Below are 25,020 nucleotides of genomic sequence, written 5' to 3' on the forward strand. Positions count from 1 at the left end.
AAAATATTGTTATGTGAACATATACACTTTATACCTTGGGCCGGCACATGCTTTTAAGAAGTTTTGCTAGTTGCTGGAAAACCTATAAGTAGTTCTTTGAAGTTGGGGCCATATTATCAATCTTCTTGTCTATACATATTTCACATTTTTGGTTCAGAAATGACGGCGTCATATAGCTCCTGTGGCTATTTTTCAGCCAGCACATTCAATGTCTTTTCATTTTTAAAAAGGTACCAGTATTCATATACAAGGCTGCATTTATTTATACCTATTTCCTCCTCCTTCTGCAGATTTCCACCAGGCTGTGCCTGAGGGCACACTGGATGAGATGGCTTCCTTATGACAGCTTCCTCGTTGCCTCAGCAAGTGTTGAACCCCCCCCCCGCCATGGCTGTTTCACCACTTGAAAAGGTATGGAGCTGAAGACATGAGTACCACATTGTCGGTCCCATCATAATCAGCCCCTCAGCATTTTAAAATTATTATAAAATAGTGGTTTTGTCCCAAGGATGAGGATGACATTGCATCTGGTTCGGTCCTGTGGGTCCATTAACCCACAGGAACAACATTTCAGAGGACCCAGTAAGTTGCAGCAGAAATGGTAGATCACTGTTGTCCTCTGTTAATCAAAAGGTACTTTATTGTTCTAATCTTAAAGATGTGGTCAGATACAGGCCACTACCTGGCAGTTGTTACAATGACACTAAAATACATCAGTATTAATATCTACAGGGTATACACTGCAGTCTGAGATTAAGAAGCTGTGGCTTGCCTAACCAGAGGCTACCTGTGAGTTCAAAGCAGTGGTGATCAAGGATCTGGGGCCATTCTGGTTTTATTTGCACTTGCCTGCCCAAATGCGCAATAAACTCCTCTGTTTCTTCTTTGCTGCCCCCTCCCAAAGGTGCCAGTGAATACCACCACACACTCACAAAAAGAGTGTGAGAATATTTATAGGGAACTTTCCCCCAAACTTCAATAGTGGTGGAAAATCAGAAGAATCATAGAGGACAAAAATAGTAATTGCCTGCCCCATAAATTACATATAATCCCAGTCATGACTTTCTCTAACCCTGCCTTCAACCCATACCTGGACAGAAATGTTTGTGCTCCTAGCCTGGCAGACCCCCTTCTAGAACAGTAGACTTTTGGTTCATCTTTTCAGTTCATCACAAGAGGGATCAGCATTGTCTCCACCTGATATGTTGTGCAAGAGACTTATACATTCAATCTGAGACAGTACTGAATCCCTCACAGCGTAACAAAAAGATGTCCCAGAGTCTTTTGTTAACATTTTCTTTCAGGCTGAAAAAGCTGGGCATCACATTCTGATTTGGAAAACATTTCTGTTTGTTAAGACTTATGGTATTAAGTGGGGAATATTCAAAACATCAGAAGCAAATCTTCTCAAGGGAAATCACTGGGCACAGGAAACCAGATTAAAAAAAAAAACCCTCTACTTTCAGTTGTGTTTTTTTGAAATATTCTAAGAGTGACAAAAGCAAAAAAGAGATCTATTCCTCTAACAAAATGCCCACAGACAAATAGTCAAGAGAAATAAGCAGAGCATGACAATTGTGTCAACCCAATCATATATCAATTAAGAAGACAGAAACTCATCAATAAATAAGACCAGTTCCCCAGAACGGATGTAAATGGAAACATAATAAAGTGTGTATCCCTCAAATCTTTAATCCCTCAGTCCTAAACAAATGTCAGATTTAGAAATGCAAATGAAAACCGAAAAATACAAATGTTTAAAGTATGCCAAATGTCATGCAGCTAGTCAAATTGCATGAGAGAATTAAAGGGCTTGGTGGAAAGAGCCACAATAGGATATGGTGATAATGATATTAATTACCCACAATCAGCAGTATTAGACTCAAGATAGTACTTAGCATTCTTGTTATAGCCCAAGACAAAAAATATCCAGTTGTCTTCTTTGCACTCATGCGAACAATACTGTCTCAAGTACATTCTCCAAGGACTGCTGTTTTTCATACCTCTTAGATATCTGGTTTTGAGACAGAACCGCACATGTCTAAGGTTGCCAGTTCTGGTCTGGGAAATTCCTGGAGATTTGGGGGCAGTGCCTTTGGAGTAGGAAATCTGGAGAAGGGCAAAACCATATGATGCATCATAGAATTTACTCCTAATGTACTATTGTGCTCCAGGGAAATTGATATCTGTAGTTTGGATATCAGTTGTAGTTCTTGAAGACCCCCAGACCATACACTGATGTTTATAGATAAAATATTTTCATACAACTCTATGATATTTTGATGTTAGTGCTGGCAATTTCTTGCCATATCAGCAGTTTATTCAAGCTTAACATTGTGTTTCAACAGATATTGATTAATAAAAAATTGTTATGTTGTTGTTAGATGCAAAGTCGTGTCCAACCCATCATGACCCCCAGGGACAATGATCCTCCAGGCCTTCCTGTCCTCTACCATTCCCCAGAGTCCATTTAAGTTTGCACCGACTGCTTCAGTGACTCCATCCAGCAACCTAATTCTCTGTTGTCCCCTTCTTCTTTTGCCCTCAATCGCTCCCAGCATTAGGCTCTTCTCCAGGGTGTCCTTTCTTCTCATGAGGTGGCCAAAGTATTTGAGTTTCATCTTCAGGATCTGGCCTTCTAAGGAGCAGTCTGGGCTGATCTCCTCTAGGACTGACCGGCTTGTTCACCTTGCAATCCAAGGGACTCGCAAGAGTCTTCTCCAGCACCAGAGTTTGAAAGCCTCAATTCTTTGACGCTCGGCCTTCCTTATGGTCCAACTTTCACAGCCATACATTACAACTGGGAAGACCATACCATTGACTAGACACACTTCTGTTGGCAGGGTGATGTCTCTGCTTTTTAGGATGCTGTCTAGATTTGCCATAGCTTTCCTCCCCAAGAGCAAGCATCTTTTAATTCTTTGCTGCAGTCTCCATCTGCAGTGATCTTGGAGCCCAGGAAAATAAAATCTGTCACTACCTCCATTTCTTCCCCATCTATTTGCCAGGAATTGAGAGGGTCGGATGCCATGAACTTTGTTTTCTTGTTGTTGAGTTTCAAGCCAACTTTTGCACTCTTCTCATTAGGTATCAATTAACATTAGGTATCAATTAATCAGCATTTACAAGTGCAAAGCTAATGACTGAGGTGAACCATTCAGAGTCATCCCAACAATAGTGTGAATGCCTAAAAAATGTCAGAACTTTAACATGCCATTTGTTTCCGTGGTAATTCAGATCCCCCAGCAGGGTTGTCTCGTAGCAGCAAGGGATATTTTCAGGCAAGTTTGAAGCAGTCCAGTTTAGCATCTCAACTATTACAGGCAGTAAGTAATATAAGATGAAGTACGTTCTTTGAATTCATTCTGGGAGGCAAAATAATTGCACATTTTCATCTACAGTAACTAGAACTATGCCCTAAACACATTTTCTTGAAGTCATTCTATTAATTTGGTTACAGTTAACTATGCATATGTGAAAGGCCCTCAGGAACACCATGGGATGCAGAATAGAGCGCTATAAATGGATGGAAAATCCACAGAAATCATTGATTCCTCCTCGGGTAAGTAGAAAGATCATTACCAAGAATCTGATTTACTACAACTGATATAAAGTATTCTTCAAAAAGGTGCTTGCAAGGAAAAGAAAATGAAGTGAATCATCCCACTCTTTATTATATTCATATTGTAATATTAGTACTTGATATTCTGGTTGGACCGGGGGAAGAGCTCTCAAACAAAACCAGAAGCTGCTTAAAAATGAGTTCTGTCAGAGATGTTGCTGACACCACCTCTTGCCACTGAGAACTTGGTGGCCAATGTGTTTGGCAAGCAAACATACCATTTTCAACCACCACAATAACTCATGAATATAGCCTTGAATCTCCTCATCTCATAGCCATCTCACTTAAATGATATGCTGAACAGTTTTGCAGTTGCACTATCTGAGGTAGGGAAATTTCATTTCCTTCTGCCTTGCAGCCACTTTTGACAGAGCAGGTTAAATCCATTTTCCTCAGGGGCCATGGCTACGTCGGGTTGTTAAAGGACAACAGGGAAAGGGGAAACTATAAGTCCACTGGGGCTGTGTAAAAATTCACAGGTGCAAAGTGTTACAGATCCCAAACAGGCCACATTGTTTGGGTTGAGAGGTAGAGACTGTGAAGGCACATCAAGGATTTCAAGAATATTTTATATATTTATATATTTATTTATTATTAGATTTTTTACCCCGCCACTCCCAAACAAGCTGACTTGTGATGGCTCACAACCCAGTAAAAACATAAAAACCCCATAACATACAATTTAAAACAGATAAGAACAACAAAAGCAGCAAAGATGGTGATCACACAATCCCTCATTTGTTCCAAATTCTTCAACTCATCTGATCTCGGCTATATCAGTCAAGTGTAAATCAGATTTAAATCTGGGGGCAATAGTAGGCTTCCTACTGAGGGGGTGCTCCAGATTATACAAGTATGGGGAAGAACCTGCTCTTATATAACCAAGATTGAAGCTTTGGTTTCTCTTATATGAATTGGTGAGCTTTGTTTAATTTTTAAATGATAGCGTTTAATAATATTTTGTATATGTAATCTTGCTGTCAGCTTACTTGTATTATTTTGTATCACCTAGTAGTCCTAACTGCTGAGGAAAGCTCCTTGAAAATGAAATAAATCTGGAGGTCTTTTTTGGCTGGACTCCAAAGAAGTGAAAAGTTTTGAGAGCTTTTGGCTAATTAACTTGGTAGCCACCTCATGCAAGAGTTTCCTGTTATCTTGCAGCAAAGATTAATCATCAGATAGATGAAACTCAAAACTGTAGTACCTCTTTCAAATGTCAATATTTATTATTTTCCATGACTAGCTGTTTTTGTTCATGCTACAGTTAAACAAAGCATGGCAAGGCAGCAACCAAAGGTGGTGGTGGTGGTGGTGGTACTGGTGGGGTCAACATGCACCGCGTGGATATAGAAACTAATCCAGTAAGCCAGCGAATGTTGGCAGGGGCTCATGGGAATTGTAGTTCATGGACATCTGGAGGGCCACAGTTTGACTACCCCTGCAGTAAGCAGTTACACTGCTTGTGAGGAACCTAAATCACTGAACCTAGCTCGCAACAGATGAACAGAATGCTAACCAATTTGATTGGACTTTTGAAGAGCAAGCCTACCTAGGAAAAGATATTTGCCCACAATGAATAACATGATGGTCATTGGGGATAGTTTGTGTTGCTCAAAAATGCCTGGAGCCTAGTGGCTTGGTTACATTCCACACATACATAGTGTACATGAACCTCCCAACATATCTCCATGGCCTCACTGTGCTCTGAAACTGTTTAAATGAAGAGTGACCAAAAAAAAAAAAAAGAGTCAGTCAAACAGTCATAAACATTCTGTTGCTCCTTTAAAAAGAGAGTTTTACTATTCTGTGTTTACATCTATCTAATCAATAATTTCCAAAATGAATATCCAAACAATATAAAATCTTTTTTTTCTAAAAGACTGGTACACAATCCAAAATATCCAAAATCCAAAAATGTAGACAAATATGCCTAAATGAAATGTCATCCAAGATATGTTGGAAAAAATATAGTGGGGGGGGGGAGGAACCTCGGGGACTTCAAGTATAGAAAAAAAAATAAGTCATGATATAAAGACACGCACAAACGTATAAATTAAATATACATGTTTTCAGACAGCATGACCTGAGCTACCTAGGACTCTTCACAATAACCCTGGGATGACATTAAAATTAATGTTTGGTTGGCAACTCTATGAAACAATTACAGATTCTATACCAGTACAGCAGATGTCAGAGATATGCAGCACAAGTGCTTGACTGTTGCTTTGTTAGCAGCATAGTGATGTTCCATTGTGAAACATCCTACATCCTTTACCCTCAGGTCAGGCTAATGCTCATTCTTCTAACAAATGCAGAGGGAAGAGTCTGAGCTAGTAAATATTTGTTGACCATTGCATCACTGTGTCAGGTACCAAACACCATGGGAGCTCCAGCTTCCTACATTTTGGAATTTTAAAACATGACCTGGACCATACTTTGGATGAAGGTTGGCTGCTACATTACACTCATTGGACATGAAAAGTGCTAACCTTGACCAGGCCCTGCTTTTGAAATATTAGAGGCCTCAATTTGTTTTATCTGGCCTTCTGGTCCACAGAACTGACCAAGTTCCATAGAGTATACAATATTACCGTATATTCTTAACACTATTTTGCTCCCTTATATATTTGGAAAACAGCCTCCTGGGAGGAGACTGTCCAGGGCCCTGTCCATCCAGGTCCACCCTGATTGGCCCTCCCCCTCCAGCTCCCACCCCACCCCCTTGCCTGCTAGAAGCCTTGTGGCTGCGGCCTCCATTGTCGCGCACGAGGAGAGAGGCAGTGACAGGACTTTGTGGCCCGCAGGTACACTCCTGCTGGGAGGAAGCTGGGGGGGGGAAGTTTGTAGCCTCCATGCGGGCCGCAAAGCCCTGTCACCGCCAGCGGGGGGCAAGAGTGCTTGCCAGGCTAAAGGGAGCCTCCCGCGGCAGCGCCACTGCTGCTGGCGGGGGAGCTTCCCACTCCCTTTGGCCCACAAAGCACCCGCCCTCTCACGCCTTCCTGCCTGCCGCCCCTTTCAAAGTTCACTTTTAAAATAGTACTCACATATAAGCCAACCCGCATATAAGCCGAGGCACCTAATTTTATAAGAGCCTCTTGTGGCGCAGAGTGGTAAGGCAGCTGTCTGAAAGCTTTGCCCATAAGGCTGGGAGTTCAATCCCAGCAGCCGGCTCAAGGTTGACTCAGCCTTCCATCCTTCCGAGGTCGGTAAAATGAGTACCCAGCTTGCTGGGGGGTAAACGGTCATGACTGGGGAAGGCACTGGCAAACCACCCCGTATTGAGTCTGCCATGAAAACGCTAGAGGGCGTCACCCCAAGGGTCAGACATGACTCGGTGCTTGCACAGGGGATACCTTTACCTTTTTACCTAATTTTACCACAAAATCTGGGCAAATGTATTGACTCGCATATAAGCAAAGGGTGAGAAATGCTCCATCATCACAGGCTCTCCCATCCAGCCTTCCCTCCCACACACACACAACAAATACAGAAAAGTCAAGAGGATGAATAACTGCTGGGTTTTGTACCCTGTTCTTCACTAACTAAAGGAGTCTCAAGGTAGTTTACAATTGCCCTCCCTTCCTCTCTTGATGCCAGACATCCTGAGAGAGCTCTGACAGAACTGTTCTGTGATAACAGCTCTAGAAGTGCCCCCCCAGGCCAGCAAACCATAGCAGAACAACAGTACCTGAAATTGGCAACCTACTACAACAAGTACAACAGCTACCAGACTGGGAGAATGGACAATTCTAACTACTGCAGTGCCACCCCCCCCCCGAACAAAACACTGAAATAAAGAACTGTAAAACTGAATACTGAAAGAAAGTAATGTAAAAATCAACTTTTAAGAGAAACACAACCCCAAGATGAAAAGGCAAACAATGCTGCCCCTCAGATAAAAGAGGAAAGAAATACTAAGAGAAAGAAATAGTAATATGGGACTGGCATCCCCATTTGGATCAGGGTCATATTGGGTGGGGCAGATGGAATCTTTCTCCAACGTGTTCATGGTGCTTCTCAGTAGCCCTAGACCGGATTAAAAACCAAGTAGTCCTATTTGTCCTGTGCAGTATTTTAAACTGTGCAGTATTTACTGGTTGAACAAAAAATGTAAAACTGTCTTGGACTTAGATGCACATGTATGAAAAAAAACAGACATCCTTTCCAAGAGACAGATTTTGGAACTCTGAAGAGCAAAAGCAGCAGAATTTCCCAGTTGTCCTACAGCATGCTTGGAAGCATACGCCGTTGGGTATGCTACATGACTTTCTAAAAATGATGCCTCCTATCTTCCCATGCCTCACATGTTGTGATCCATATGCATATTTTCATTTCCAAAGACAGACAATACCGTTAACTATGTGAAGCCTTGCTGACTGACATTTACATCAATGAAACCAAATACAAACACAGATGGTTTCCACCAACTGATGAAATTGAACATAATAATGTGCCATCTGAGTCCGCAGCATTGCAGATTCCAAGAGGGAGAAACCGAAATAAAAAGAAATCTGATTATTCCAGATGAATAAGAGTGATCAGCTTAGAGCACAGCCTCTCTTTCTGGATCTCTGTCTGCTGCACGACAAAATTGACTCACCAAAGATAATGACTCTGAGCAACAGATGCCCTCCAACCATCTGTCTGTGCAGACAAGAGAAAACTGAATTCCACACCATTTGGGAGAAACTTGTTATGACAAGACTTTTCTAAGTGCCCTCACCAATGGGCCACTTTCCCAGACTAGAGGTCATTTGAAGACATAATCCAGCACATTATTTTCTTCCAGTACTGACAACCAAGGGAACAACACACTGCTGAGGACAACCCCAGCCTTAGAAACAAACTCACATCATGCAATTTGTTTGATATTATTCAGCTCAAAATCTCTCACCTTAATCTTCTTAGCCATATAGCAAAAGGGAAAGTAATAATCAGTTTTGAAAAGTTGTCTCCATACCTGTCAATAAATAAATAGCACAGATCGCCCCTTCGCATCCTCACCAGACCCAATGCAATCTGCAGTATGAGAGAAGCACCCTACCCTCCACTCCGACCTACATTCAACATTATAAAAGGGAAAGTTTGTCCAAATAAAACATTATGTTTCATGGTGAGAACAGCACATATGGGGGTATGTAAGTGTGTGAATCTCAGATCAAAATCAGATAAACTATGCGACACCCAGAGAAATCAGGAAGAAGAAAAATATTGCTTGCTCCCATCATGTTATTCGCTTTCTTATTATGAAACTGCATACAGGGAGACAGCATTTAGCAGCTAAATTGCTTGCAGCCAGAGAGTATATGTGCTGTGTGAGCAATCCTAGCATTGGAACCTACATAGAAATTATGAAGAAAGGAAATTTCAAACAGCATTTGGACTGTTTTCTAGACAGGGGCTGTAAAGATAAGCATTTTAAGAATTGTTGGGATGCTCTCCTTAAGTTTGCTTGTGGGGGAGACTCCATTTAGGAGAACCTACAACTAAGTCTAGATCTTAGCTTCAAACTGGAGAATCATTCTGTGTGTACATGAAGGGGGAAAGGATAATTCTGGACAGTTGGGCTCTGCATTGGCTGTCCTATCTGCCAGGTGGCTTTCAAGCAGCCTTCTGCGGCCCCACACAAGTGGGCTAGCAACACCACCAGAAAAAGGGGTACACCTGAGTTCTGCAGGTATCAATAGGGTCTGCAGCTCATGTCAAAAAAAGAAGAGGCTGCAGGTATGCTGGTGATTCAGGAACTCTCTTCCAGCAAAGACCCATTCTCCCACGCCATGATTTTGAATTTTATTTCTGTGAGACAACCCATTCTTTGATATGTCTGCCGGGGATGATTGGTAAACAGAGATGGGAGGAAAATCTACTCAAGGCTTAGCTAATAAGCCTTGGGCTTTTCTCCTTCCTCACAGCAAAAGAGAGAGAGAGATAGAATGTGTGTGTGTGCGTGTGTGTGTACACACATGGGAGGGATTCCTACCCCTTTCTCTGACAATTCCTCTGAAGACTTGGGGGGAGGGAGCAGGAGACTCACAGGGGGGAACCTCATCTCCCCCTAGAGCAGGGGTAGTCAACCTGTGTCCTCCAGATGTCCATGGACTACAATTCCCACCAGCCCCTGCCAGCGTTTGCTGGCAGGGGCTGGTGGGAATTGTAGTCCATGGACATCTGGAGGACCACAGGTTGACTACCCCTGCCCTAGAGCAGTTTCACTCCCTGAGTACTATGTCATAGTGCCTGGGCCCAGAGTGGCTCCTGGAGTGTTCTTCCATGGTGTCCAGGCCCAAAGCCTCTCCTGGCATCTATTGCTGCCAATGCCAGTCATCCTCCACCACTTGTTCTATCCTGACATCCATCACTGCCCACTGAAGTGACTCCCTCACTTGATGAACTGTTAAGTGCATTCTGTCCCTTACTTTTCAGGGGATTTAACACCCATTAAAATTAGATCTTAAGTTTTAAATAGCATAGTCCCCCCTCCCCCATGATAGTGGCAGTCTTCCCTCCACTCCAACATACCCTCAACATTTTAAAAGGGAAAGTTTGCCCAAATAAACATTGCATTTCAAGGGGGGAAGGCATAGATGGGGGTATATATGAATCTCAGATCAAATTCATATAAACTATGCAACACCCAGAGAAACCAGGAAGAAGAAAAATATTGCTTGTTCCCATCATGTTATTCTATTTCTTATTATGAAACTGCATAATGCAAACTGCAAATGATTTTTCTGTCAACCTGGAGAGTACCCCACCTTTAAACAGAGAGATTTGTTTGACCTCTGTGTCACCTCAATCCATAGATTTATCTATCCACAGATGGGAGCCATGGATAGCTAATATATATTATACATTATAAGCATGTAACCATCAAACATGTAACTGCTGTTGTTCAGGCATTATTTGGGGAACATAGTACAGGTCTGAAGACCAGGTGACCTACATACTACAGATTGTGCAGGCTAGGCTCCCTGCATGACTATAAAGGGGAGTCCCCTTAAGGGGCTCTGAGGGGTGAACATCACCCAATCTTAGGACTGACAAATCATGCCTCCCACAGAAGGATTATGATGGATAAATATAGTTGTTTCTAACACAGCCCCAATACAACCCTAATACCATACCTCTTACCTTGCTCATCCCATCAGTTGTGGAAAGTGCTGACAGCAGTTAGTTTGTAAACCACACCCGCTGTTCCTAATTTGTGTTGTGTCAAGTCCTGTGCCAAATTGTAACCAGTAAAAGTTGTGGCCTAATTTTCTGCAGCAATATGTGTCTGTCATCCTTCCCCTTTCACACTCCAGGTACAATGACAGAACTCAGTTATATTCTAAACAAGTAAGTGTATAAGGTTAACTCCTTATCCTATTCTTTGGAAATAAAAGAGGACTTAGTTGACCCCAGTTCCAAATGGATGGGGGTTCTCCATCTTACCTACTGGCTTAGCACTTGGGGATCTCTACCATCTGTTCTACATTGTATATGAAATCACAGTGTTTTCCATGTGGTGAGGCAAGAGCTATGAATGCATCCTCAGCCATGGTATTCATAGAATGACAAGAGCCACTCCTGCGTTTTCCTGGCTTTGATCTCCACCCTGAATACTGTAGGCATGCTCATTAAGATATCTTGTTCCTTGGCCATTACTGATGTTAACTATCTTAGCAATATGAGGGTGATTGCCAATTACTGCTATTGTGAATGTTCTCTGTACTTTTCTTGATTACATTTGAATTTTATGAAATTGCATTTCAACCCATATTTCCTGCATTTCATGGGTCATTGACCTGCTGTTTGATTTGTTTTTCATAAGTTGCCTATAAACTGTCTGCCTAGTAAGGGCCAACAACATTGCATCAGATGAAGTGGGATCTAATCTCCAAAGTTTGTGATAGAATGGAAATTTACCCATCTCTCAAGGTGCTATGAGGAGGAAGCATGGTATTGCCTGTTCTTGTCCGATCTCAGAAGGAAACAGGGTCAGTAACTGGGAGACCACCAAGGAAGTCTCTGATGAAGAAGCCAATGGCACCTATGTGTCCCACTTGCCTGGAAAGCTCCATGCTGCCATACGTTGGCTGCAAATAGAAGGCTGCAAATAGAATACTACAAGCTTCCTACTTACTTATCTCTCTTCAGGTATCTGAACTGAGACAACCTACTATAGATATGTATCCATGAACTCGAACTCCCATGATGCCAGTCATAATTTCAAAGTATTTTCCCTCAGGAATTAGACAAAGTTACGCCAAAACAAAACACACCTTGAGATGTGTCTGCCTCATACTAGAAAGTACAACAACAAATTTATTTACAGTTTTTTAGACCATAAAGTAAAGATACATTTAAAATATTAGTGGATGCTGGAAAATGTGTTTACAGAAATATATTTAAATCAAAAAATGTTGAAGACACACCTCCGACTGTCCTTGATGCTGCGGAGGGCCATGCAGTAAGGAGGACATGCTGGGGAAGGGTGAGTCCAGTGGTGTGCAGGGTGGAGTGTGGCTATGGCATTGCACCTGCCACATGTGGTGAGGGTATGTAGGCTCGAGGCACCCTGAAAGGCGCCACATACAGAAGGCCCAGCCTTAGCTTCCATTATAATAATTTGGCTGTGTATGGGGGGGGGGGTGTATTTATTTGCAGATCACAGATTGCTGTCTTTATAACACTGGCAGCTTTGCACTGTATGCAATTACACGTTGCTGAAGAGCAGTGACAATGAACTTTCTCCATGAGACTATCCAAAGACTGTGTCTAGCACCCAGCTCACCAATATTATGTGAACCATATGCAACACTATCATGTGTTTTGGGAAAACTATTCACATATGATAATTGCTTTTGATAAATAAAATTTCCTGTGTCCAGCTTTTTCCCAGGGGTTCAGTTTGTAGAGCTCCATTATGTGTCTCAGTATACTTGGCAAGGACATTATCATGCAGCACCTGACCTGCCAACGAGTTCTGATTTTGTTCAGTAATGTTTGGATATGTGCAATGATCCTTAAAAAAAAACCATTTACACAGGTTGGAGGAAGGCAGTACTACCACCAACAGATTGACAGTAATCAAAATGACCTTTCAGTTTTGGTGAATGAGGTTTCCCCAATCGAAGCCCAACAACTTAATCACAACACCAGACTAGCTCTCAAGGATGCATACGGTAGAAATTAGTCCAGATGAAATAAAATGAATGACCTAAGACTATATGTTTTACAATCCCATGGATATTTAATGGGAAAAAATTAATAGTGATTTGATAGGAGGGCATAAATCTCAGTAGCATTCTCAAATCAAATAATCATAGAAAATCTTTTTTCTCTCTTCCATACATCTCTAAGGCTTACTGAAGATGGAGGGTCCCTCCTTTGGATGCCACAAACATTCAGGGCAAGTAGTGCCCCCCCCCAAGGTAGGCAAGCAGTGGCTTCAGGGGTGTTGGATTGGTAAGGGGGAGAGACTAAGATGGATTATGCTGCCTGAGAATTTCTGTAATTTTATCCATGTATTATGAGGGGTGAGGATCTGTAAACTGCCAGGAGCCAGCCTGGCCTGGGAGTGGCAGTCAATAAATTTAAATAATCTGTAGGGAGCGGCACCGCGGGAGTGGTAGGAATAAAAGGCTAAGGGCAATGTGGGAGGAGAAAGGGGCGGGGCAAGTCCAGGATAAAAACTCGCAGGGGCCAATCAGGAGCCAGTTTGTGGCTCCTAATTGGCCCCTCAGAGTGTCAGTCTGGGAGGTGAGGGGGGCCGGGGAAGAGCCTTCACTGCTGGGAAAGGAGCAGGGTGCGGCGGCCCTGCTCCTGTCAGCCCAAGAGGTCAGGGGGCTGAGGGGGGAGGCTGGGGGGGAGAGAGAGGTTTCCAGCTGCCCGGGCAGTGTGGCCACCAGCTCAAAGAGCTGGCAACCACACAGCCTGGCCGGCTGGGATTGCCTTTAGCCTGGGGGGAGTGAGAGAAAGTTCTTCACAGCCGCCCGGGCAGCCCTGCCAGGGCAGCTTGGCCCGGCAGAAGCCCAGAGAAGCTGTGCGGGCGGCAGGGGGCCTCTGCGGGGCCCAGGGACCACCAGCATGCTGGAAGCTTGCAGCAAGCTGCACAGGCGGTGGAGCTGTCCCTGGGGCCGCCAGAAGCCCCAAGGATCCTGCTGCCCACCCACACACGCTTCTGAAGAAGCTCGGTACGCCTGGATCAGGTAAGCCGGGATGGGGAGAAATCCCTCCTCCGTCCCTTCCCCTTGCCCCTTCTCCCCTTTCAAAGCCCCATCTTCCAAGCCCCCCTATCTTCAAACCCCCCCCATCCCCACTCACCGCTGCTGCCGGTTTCCTCCTCCCCCTTCTCCCCCCGTTCTTCCAAGCCCCCCCATTGTTACTCACCACCGCCGCTGCTTTCCCACCCAGCCACCCACCCTTCCAAACCCCCACTCTTACCCACCCATTGCTACTTGCCCCTCTCGCAACTGAACTTCCCCCCCCTTCCTCCCACCGCTGCTCTGTCATGGGACCTTCCTGCTTGCCTTCCTCTCAGCATTTATTTCCTCCTTCCTTCCCTTCCTCCCTTCTTCAATTTCTCTCTCTCTCCTCTCTGCCTCTCTCTTTCTATCCTTCTTTCTATCCTTCTTTCTATCCCTCTTTCTTTCTTTCTCTCTCTCTCTCTCTCTCTCTCTTCCTTCCTTCTGCCCATCTATCCACCCACCCATCCCGCTTAATATCTAGTAAATAAATAAAATAAATACCACCAAAGCTTTTGGTGGCTGCTGCACTGCAGTTTGACTGCAGCCACAAATTAACAGAAACTCGTCCCCCTCTAAAATTATAATCAGAGAGGAAATATTTCATAGCAAACATGATAGCACAACTCCTTTTTACCTTCTCAAATTAAACCAAAGCACTTGACAAATGACTTAACTGGACCACTGCAATTATGATTAGGACAAGTTTTCATGGAAGAGCTTAATTGAATGCATGCTAGTCACTAGATCCCAGCAAAGCAACTCTCACTTTGTTATGACCGAGAGAAAAAGGAGGAAAAAACTTATTTTTTTCCTGTGGATTCTTCACTTTGCAAATGATAGCATTCAAAAGCAAGAGAAATGGCTAAGGACAAATGAAAAAAAATTATTGATAGTTATTGATATTGTATTGATAGTATATAAAAGATAGATAAATGTATTTCCACATTTCTAGTGTCAGACGTACCAACGCACTTACTCCAGTATAAAAGATCAACTGCATGAAACCATTAGGTGAATTTCATTGATGATGTCCATTCACATAGTCGCAAAAATTGTCATGTACATTATTTGTACTGACAAGTGCTACTTGCACACAATGAATATGCTATTGTGGAGAGAATCAGCATGTGGTAGAAGTTTCAAGCACCTGGACTATTATGTGATAGTAATGTTCACTGCATGAAAACTATGGCTACATTATCCAGCCCATTCATCGCTACCCAAGGCAAATGATTACAGTATTTTTAAAGCCATTATCGGCCACTCTACATAGCAATGAACCCAGATGGTAGATGGAGAAATGCACTATAGAAAACAGCACACATTAAATTTTGTAAGAAGGGGCTAATGCATTTGGGGAGGAAGAAGCTTATATCTTACTGTTTCTATGGCCTCTTAATCTCTTTTAAGTTGCAAGTTATACATTTAAAACATTTCTCCCATGACATTATTATATAGTATTGCCAAATTTGAACTCCAAAACTGAACAGCTTGTACTCACCGGGCGTGAAATTGTACCGTGCAGAAAATCCCAGAGATTCAAGTTCACCATCAGCAAAAAATTTAATCCACAAGAATCTACCACTGGATTTTATTTTTGGTGGATTTTGTTCTCCACAGAAACGACCAATGATGGGGGAAAAGCCAAAAGGTCCATCCCGTATTTCGATATGATCAAATTTACACTCCCAAGAAGGCTCTATTGAATATTTTTCATCAAAATGTAATTCAATACATTGTCTCGGGGCAGCTGGAGATTAAAATAAAAAACATTAGTCAGTTTTCAACTCTAAATTTATTTTCTTACAAATGCAGTGTTCATTTCCCAATTATTCTACACATTTTGGATTTTCCAGTCGTGTTCCGATTTGCAGTAGTCAAAAGACATTTCACTTTTTTTCATATTTATTGTGTTTTCCTAGGGAAAAGTATTTTTATCTCTACAATCCAATATCATGTTCTAGCACAGGTAGTCATAACCACTGACCATCTCTAGAGCCAGTCTGTAGCCAGAATGCAATGAATTTAGCTCATACAGCCAACTTCATGGGCATGCTCAATACCTTCAGATGGCTACCATTTTTCATAACTTGGGATGGGCATGAACTGGCTCATCAACTAAAGTTTATCATGAATTTTGGCTGGTTTGTGGTTCATGAAGTCACGTTCATGGAAGGTTCCCTTCCAATAACGTTTCATTGATGCTGTTTGTGGCAGTTCATGAATTATTTCATTTTCCTGTTACATTACTGTTTCTGTTCAGTCCCTTTGTGCCAAAACAATGACACCTGTTCTCTCTCAGGTAAGGGCTTTGGCAGAGAGGTTGTGGGTGAGTATCACCACCAGGTTGCATCGTCTCTACATAGAAGAACACTACAGGCTGATTTGTATGTGTGATTTCAAGATATAAAAGCAACATTTCTGGTTGCAATTCAATCTGATTTGACAAATGGAGTTGAATGCCAATCCACTAAATCTTCTCCTAATAAATATATTGTCACTAAATCTAATATATGTTCTATTGTTGAAATATTTCTCAACTTCACTCAAATTATTTTCATTAAACTGAATTATATTCATTAAACTGAAACTTCTTTCAGTTTCAACACTACTGATTGCAACAGGGAGGCGATCTAGAGCTCTGGATGAGACTTCAACCAGATCTCAGAATTCCCGAAAAATTTTAACAATTGAGTCTTATGACCCAGTATAAGCTGGCTCCATCATATCACTGTCCCCATCCATCCAATAACAAACTGAGCCAGAAAGGAACACTACATGGTTAGGCCATTTCTGGCCTGCCCTAATACTCTCTGCACATAGGTTGTTTCTTCCCTGAAATACAGAAACAAGAAGCTGGACTATGCATAACAAGAAACCCACATGATAATGAAGCATATAGCACATGCATTGATAATGCGGCCAAAGAACTAACTGTGCACATTAAATAAATATTGTCCTTTAATCACTACAGTTGTTCAAAATTCAACTGCTGCTCTAGTAACAGTGTAGTCCCATGCAAAATTATTCCAATCAGTGGGTTTATAATGAAGTAATTTTGCACAGGACTGTATAGTTGATCTCTTACAAACTACATTCCACCATGTTGGGATACTTAAATTATTTATATATATTATTTGAAAAATATATATCCTGCTTTTCTGCCCTTACTCCTATGAATCCATTAAACTATGATCCATTCACCTCATAGTTCATCTTTTGGATTAACAAAATAGATTGAACTGCAGCAAAGCATCATGTTCTGGTTCAAAGGATTATTTAAGAGCTTTCTATGATTCTAGCCTGGAAATGGGGGTCACATGACAAATTAAAATCAAGAAGCAGTGAGTATTAAATCCCATTTTAAAGAAAACTTTGTTCCTTTGTTGCCCAAATTGTCAGGAGAAAAATGCCCAGCCCAACACAAATGAGGAAGCCAAATTTTATTTCTTTTTCAAGTACTTTTTGAGTGAAATATTATTTTACTTCTGATGGAAATTGTGAGTCTCAGCACTTCATACTAAATAAAAAGTATCCATCCAATAAAAAGTATTGGGAGGTGCAAATAAATATAGAAGGAGAATTTTGTTTTGTTTCGTTTATATTTTCACCACAAATCCAGAATAAATATACTTCTTTAAGACATTACTGGAGAATGCCTAAAATTTCTTTCTCATTGTATATAATCTCCTTATTCACAATGTTATTCACATTGTGAATAAAATTCACATTTTATTAATCGCACTAATACACAGAAAATTAGTATTAAAATACATAAAACCAATAGGAACAGTTTAAATATGTAATTGAAATTAAGGTGTGTTTCTCCCATAGACTATGTTAACCAAAAGGAAGATGGAGAAGGAATGGTGAAGGGAGGGGGGAGAGGGAGGAGAGGGGGAGAGGGAGGGAGGGAGGGAGGGAGAAGAAAAGGCGCCCAGTTTTCAGTGAAATATAGGACATCTAAGATGTCGGGAAGAAGAAAGTAACAGTGTATTTGATCTTGAAGAGAATCTTAGTGTGTCCATCTTGACATTAAAAATTACTTGGAAGGCCATCTAAAAAAGGTGATAAAGTCTAGTTGGAGGTGAAATCCAGGCATTGGTCAAAATGGCTGTAAATTGTGATTCCATTGGACCAAGGTGTAAAACTGGCGTGCTCATTGGTAGGTTCAGGGTGGTACTCAAATTGGTACAAGTGAGAGTCTGAGACCTTATTAATGATGCGGTCAAGATCCAGGCTATAAGTGTCGACAGTGGTCCATGAGGGTAACGGTACCTGAATAGTTATGAAATGACCACACAGGACAGATGTTAAGTTTTAGCTTAATGATTTGGTGATACCCAAGAAATGAGTAAATGGCCTTTAGGGGCCTAAATTTGCTCCAATTGGAATTGTATTTGCCAGTGAGAAACAAATGTTTTTCTTAAGACTTTCTATTGCAATTCTAGATTGTTGTATCTGAGCAAATGGGTGTGATGAGCTCAGGAGATTATCAAAGGAGCCCATGCTGATGTCTATGCGCTGATTTGGATTTCTTTTTATGGATTCTCATATTTTGAAACTTTAGGTTATTACTTCTGGCCCACTAAAGTGTGCTAAGCCTATCCACCCAGCTAAGCCTAAATGCTGATTTTTTAAACTGGCTCCAACCACAGACTGGGTATTTTTACAATCTTAAGTTTGCCACTGTGACTGAAATTTGCAGCAAGCAGTCCCCCCCCTCCGTTGCGGCAAAGGACTCAATGTCCAACTTTTCCTGCCCTGCCCATCATCAGATGCTGCAGTTTGTTATGACAGTCCATATATCTTCTTGTCATTCAATCCTGCACATGTGTTAACAACTCCAGGGCCCCCATAACACTGTTGGCCTGCTCCCATATTTCCACAGTAATTTGTTATCATTTCTTCCAACTTTTGGGGATCAGCAAAAATAAGAGGTATGATTCAGAAGTGGCTGGACCTCAAAAAAAAAAGTCATCAGAGTGGGAGACTACTGGCACAGAGTACAGCTGACAAAATCTGATTAAAGTCTAAGGAGCTTTTACACCAATCACAACCAAAATCAGCACCAAAGTTGCAGGAAAGTTGCTAAAAAATTCAAACGCTGCTGTCCTGCAATGAGACTCCGCTCCCTGAAACCCTAGCTGCCTTTTTAAATTTAGATTCTAATTACCTTTCTTCAAAGACTCCTGATAACACGAGAAAGACTGCTTAATGCTTGCATGTCTTGTCATCTTTTTCATCTAATTATCTTACACAAGTGCTGTCTTGGGGTTTTACATCTGCTTTTAAAAAGGCTCTGGGTTCTAACCAGAAGCAGAGCAACAGTTGCAGTGAAATAACCTCCTCCAATTAAAGCTTTAATTCTTACCAGCCTGTAATTTTGTGTAGCTGACAGCTGAAACTAAGCAAAAAACAAACAAACAAAAAAACAACCCCTGTTTCCATTTAAAAGAGTGTCTGGAAATGAGAGATTGATCTAAACATCTCCCCCTCATAAATATAAGCAGCTTCTCTACTAATGGCCTGGAAGAAGCTTCAATATCTCCAGTTGCTCAGCAATTGAACAGGGGAAGCCAGGGTCGTATTTCTTTTATACAAGAGATTCTATGCTGGCTTTGAAGGATGCCTTAAGAATAGAAGGGGGTATGAATGGAATTAGCAAACATTATTACTCAAGCAGATAATTATATAGATGTGCAAAATACCAGTGCTCTTCAGTACAGATCTAGTTGTGAAGGGATAAGAAAAATGTCATTTGCTGTATAAAAATGAAGATGGCCTTCAAGAGAATTCTCCCTCCTAATTTGGCACTGCTTATAATAAATCGAGCCAGACCCCATTATGGAAGCAGCCAAAATGGAAGACTTCATTCATAGCTATATCAAAGGGCACTTTTAGCAATATCCTTTTCTATGCTTAACAAATAAGAATGTTGGTATAAACACATTACCCAACATCCACCTAATATAAATTAATGTAGAATTGCCCTCCCTGGTATAGGAGGGTCTCACCCTCTGCCAGGCCCTGTCTCCCAGCTTCCCACCAGTGGGATGATGGGGGGAATTACCAGTAGAGAGAGACCCAGTCCACATGGCAGGTGTTATGCAGGAAGTGATACCATCATGCCAGCATCTTGCGGGTAATACTCTACAGTAGAAGCTGATTTGCCAGCATGGTGTAGTGGTGAAAAGTGGCAGCTTCTAATCCTGTGAGCTGGGTTTGATTCCCCACTTTCCCACATGCAGCCAGCTGGGTGACCTTGTCAAAGCCTTGTTAGTGTTGTTCTCACCGAGCAGTCCTATCAGAGATCTCGCAGTCAGAGTGTCATCTGGAAGTCACTAGCATGATGATATCACTTTCTACACAACTTTGGTAACATGGACTGGACCTTTCTCTTTCTCCTGGTAAGTCCCCCCATACCCTACCAGTTGCCAGGAGAGACCTGGCAAAGCAAGAGACTTTCAGTTTGGACCCAGTGGAACCACTATGTCCATTACATTTTCAGTCTTATACCTAGGAGTGAAACCATTGCTCAAAAAAGCACAGTGGTGTATGCATTTAGTAACCAAACTGAGTTTCCTGCAAAATAACTCTAGTTCTCATAATTATATGCATCTTTTGGGGCAGTCTATTACAGATAACATTTATACCATGTTCTTATATTTTAAAAGGAAAAGGAGGACAGTTCAGCATTCATTAGATCTGACATAGCACTGATGCCAAAAAACTGAGTGTGTCACTTTCAAGCTTCTTTGTTACATGCATGGGCCAATTTGAGATAATTATCCATATGATGTAACTATTTGTATATTATTGTCATGACTTGTTAGTGTTTTTGAAATGATATCATACAAGATTGATGTGCATATTTTATATCTTAATATATCCTGATACTTTGATAAATGATTAAGCTACCTTCATAGAAGTTTTATCAAAAGACGTCTTATTCTACATAATGCAAAGTTATCACGTGTCTTCAATTTCTTCCCACCTCAAATCCTAATTATGGACTTCAGTATACTAATAAAGAACTTGGAGTGGCATGTCCCTTACAGTAATGCTCTCCTCCCCTCCAAAGTTCTTTGAGTAAGGAAACAGATGCCTAGAACCATCCAGGGCAGTATAAGCTAAAAGAAGGTTTATAGACAATGCATTGTTCTATGTTTACTAATATTGGAGTCTTCCTGTGTGATAAGATGTAGAGATGATGGATAAGCTTCTTGATGGGATGGAAACCATCCATGTTTAGTGGAATAGCCTTTTTGGATTGAGCCCAATACTGTTCTTTGGGAAGAAGGTCAAATATTTTCTTCTGCAATTAGACCAATCTAGAGGACACTGGAATAATAGAACATGCAGCTGACCAAAGGAAAATGTTATCAATAAAGAGAGGAGGACCAGAACCAGTTTGTTTGTAAGATGACTAGGGAGTAGAAGACAACAGAAGGCCTACTTGTTTCCATACAGAGTTCATAGAAATAGGGTACTTTGCTGAACAAGGCAGAATATCAAAGGCATTACTTTACTGAATTTCAAAGATGGGATATGTTTAAGGTGGGATATGGATTTGCAAATTGTTTGGTTGCTGTTAGTGGATTTCTAAACAAAGGCCTTTATCCATTAATATATTTATTTGTGGATGGATGAGGGCCAACCCTTCTGTCCTGTCCGGGACTCAAGAAACACCAGCAAAGTTATGGTGGCTATATGTCCCCAGAATGAGTAAGAGTGTGTCTCTTCCAGTTCCCACTAGTAGCTGACACTCCTTCCTCTAACAGCATCAAACTGGGTTGTGCCCTTTGCAGGTACCTGTGAAAAATAGTGGCGGCCAAGGATTGTGGATTCCAGCCCCTCAAGACACAGGCATGGCACAGCTGGCACTCCTCCACATGTGGGTCACTCCCCAGGGTATGAAAGTATTTCCACGCAGGGGAATAGAAGTGTGTTCCATGCCCATGGATTGAGTAGGTGGGAGGCACAACTGTTTCCCAGCATTGGGACAGGTAGTGCCAGGGAGAACCAGCTTGGTGTAGTGGTTAGGAGTGTGGACTTCTGATGAGTCGGGTTTGATTCCACGCTCCCTCACATGCAGCCAACTGGGCGACCTTGTCTTTGTCACAGCACTGAAAAAGCTGTTCTGACCAAACAGTACTATCAGGGGTCTCTCATCCTCACCTACCTCACATGGTGTCTGTTGTGGGGAGAGGAAAGGGAAGGCAAATATAAGCCGCTTTGAGACTCCTTCAGGTAAAGAAAAATGGCATACAAGAACCAACTCTTCTTTTTCTTCTAGATGAGGATGTACTGATGGAAGCAGGAGCAGCAGGAAGTTGGGAATCTTGTGATGTGGAAGAGGAGGATGCATTACCACCACCACCTTCCAAGCCATTGCTGTCAGTATCCTTCCTTACAAATAGAATTTTGTGCTGCAGCTTAGGTGTCAATGCCCCAAACTCTCCAGCATCCACTGAGAGCCCTGTGGATGTGATAGAAGTGGATGAAGAGCCCCCTGATGATGTGCTTGAGATATCCTCCACAAAGGGGGAGGCTGTCCTCATTACTCACAACCACTTGACACAGGAGAAATTGATGGCATCCTCTTCATTTTACTGCAACTGAAAGTGGGTGCGTGGGTGGCATGGGGGGTGAAATAAATGAAGGAGGAAAGGGACAGAACAGACTGTAGGAACATTCTACTTAACAAAAATGCTTGCTGGTTGAAAGAGAAATTCGATTCCCATCTTTACATACTTTGCAGTATACAAACAATTAAAAACTGAATCACAACACAAAGGAACCCAGGGCAAAGCAAAGCCCCCTGGCCCACAACTGATTAAGCTAGCTATGCAGTACCCTGAACAGGCACAGCAGCAAACCTCTTTTGTGTGTGCATTCTTTCTGTTCAAAGCCACACACTTATCCTACACTTATAGAGAGCTGAGTCCCATTGTGATAAATGGGAACTCTGTTATTGGCAGGCAACAGTGGCTGTTAAGCTTTGGAGGGTCCCTGTTTGTGTTTCCAAGGCTGGAGGACAGCAAACCTAAAGGTGTCTAGCATTTTTGCAACAGGGAAACTTTCTGGGTGGATTTTGTTTTCATGCCAACCTGAGTCACACCCAAAAGCTCAGATCTGTTCAGAGGCCATGTGTGTGCTGAACATTGCCTCCTGAGCCCCCATCCAGCCAGAAATTGGCACTTATTTTGGCTCGCCATGCAGTTCATACCCATCCCTACTAATTATAAGACTCCATTCCATATACATTTGTCCTGGATATAAATAATCTGGGGCTCCATATTGTCATCATCTCCATTTTAGCAGGCTAAAAGCCTTCCAATTTTTCTTTTAGCAGACTTCAGATGGCTTATTAATTTGTCCCAATTCTTTCCATAGATAAAAAACCTGGCTGGAACTTGTGCATAGCCTCAACATGCTTGAAGATGAGGCAAGAAATCAAGTGAATCCTTTGTCCTTGGCATTGTTAACAGTTCTTTTGCTGCTATCTCTTCAACTTTTAAATTATTGTTATATGGCTGTTTAAGGAAGCTTTGCATTTAAACACCCTCACTATCCTGGAATATATCAGGAAAGCGATTTACAGCTCCGTCTAATTCAGGATCTTGACTCCAAGGAAACCACAACCAGTTGTTTAAAGAGCTTTGCAACAGCATTAGAAAAGTGCACCCCCAGCGATTCATTCATCCTGTTAAGACACATGTGTCTGTCCAGACCCCCACTTTTGTGTCCTCCCAAACAAGTCTATTGGTTGATGTTATCCTTGCTTTCCAAGATACTGCCTAACCTTGCTAACCAGCACTCCTCACCTGCTGTTTCCATCTTTGAAAAGAACTACAAAATAAATAAATAATGTGATACTCAGCAAGCCCTGTTGGTCAATTTTCTACTGGCCAATAAGAACATGGTAGCATAAAAATAAAAGCAAGAAGAAGACACAGATGGAAGTCCAGTTGCTGGCATAAAACTGTACAGTATTTCGCTGACTGGTATAAAGAAGTGCCAAGCTATGGCACCTCCGTTTCAAGTTTTCTGGCCTTAGTTAACTAAGCCAAAAGAGAGAAAGGAAGGAGCTGCCATGGCAAAACATTGACAATTCTTGACAGTGTAAGTGAACTGCTCTAAGAGGCAGCTTGTGGCTCTTGCTCTTCAAGCAGAGGAAGGCGATTAGATAAGATCAGCAGCTGTCACAGTGCAGCCCTGCTTACTGCTGGGACTGTTGACACAGAGCATTATGCTGTGGCAGAGGGAGGGAAAGAGGAGGAGAAGGGCAACTCAGACAAAATCACTTGGTCAGGCAATTTTATCGATCTTTTGCTTCCGATGCGTATAGTCTGAATTTTGTCGAGATATGTCCCTAGGAACTGTTATACAGAAAGCTAATTGCAAGGAACAAAATGGCACATGAAGGGTTAAATGGTTAGCACCACCCATCTACCCCACCCCTCACAAGCAGTTATGAAAACCCTTATTAGCATTGAGGAGAAGGAGAAGTTAAAGAATGATACTTAGCATGACCATTTAGACATGTCAGTTGGGGTATGATGGACTGAGAGTGTACTGAATAGTGCTGAAGAGCATAGAATTTTAAAGACTAGGGAATTAGATGGAGAAAGGTTTTGAAGGGGGACAAATAATTCTTGAAGAGGGGGAAGATGGCAGTGGTGCTGCAGCAACTAATGCTACAGGTCCCTCACAATTACAGTATCTCCTTTTTTAACATACTCTGAACTTTCACATGTGTTTCTGAGTATGACCTCCGTCAGTCCACTTGCTCAGGTCACTAGTGATACAGGTCTGAATATTCTATACAGTTTCCTCAGTAATCCAGTTTCTTTTGAAAGAACAGGCAAAGAGTATTTTGTTAACCTCTCACACCTGGTACCGACTTCCTGGGCATAAGTGTGGAAATGATCTGTCCTGAAACGAGGATTTCACAACAAGGCTAAATAAAAGAAACAAGGACTATTTCAAAGGTGCAGTTTTCTTGGCAGTGGCATCAGAAACGGAAGTAGAGGTAGGTGGAGAGGCGGGGGTCAGTGCACTGCTATAACGGGACCACTATGTAGGCAAAACAGGCAGTGGCAAAAGAAGTTGTTACTGGCTTGTTTTCCAAGACATGAACTGGAAGGAGGAGGAGGAGGA

The 25,020-nt window shown here is 42.0% G+C and overlaps 1 protein-coding gene and 1 long non-coding RNA gene across 7 annotated transcripts in view; one reads left to right on the forward strand and one right to left on the reverse strand.

The window, feature by feature from the left end:
- Positions 1-25,020, reverse strand: part of NETO1 (neuropilin and tolloid like 1) — a 177,318-nt gene that overhangs the window by 100,887 nt on the left and 51,411 nt on the right. For all 6 annotated transcript variants that reach the window (XM_077352888.1, XM_077352890.1, XM_077352889.1 and 3 more), the window contains exon 4: positions 15,356-15,604. In XM_077352888.1, coding sequence (XP_077209003.1) covers positions 15,356-15,604 — 249 coding nt within the window. The remainder of the gene's footprint in view (positions 1-15,355; positions 15,605-25,020) is intronic.
- LOC143844982 (uncharacterized) lies at positions 292-23,733 on the forward strand. Its single transcript, XR_013234209.1, has 4 exons — positions 292-411; positions 3,461-3,562; positions 22,154-22,253; positions 23,254-23,733. It is a non-coding gene; the product is annotated as an uncharacterized LOC143844982 (long non-coding RNA).

This window comes from Paroedura picta, chromosome 9 (genome assembly GCF_049243985.1).
Source record: "Paroedura picta isolate Pp20150507F chromosome 9, Ppicta_v3.0, whole genome shotgun sequence".
Taxonomy (NCBI): Eukaryota; Metazoa; Chordata; class Lepidosauria; order Squamata; family Gekkonidae; genus Paroedura; species Paroedura picta.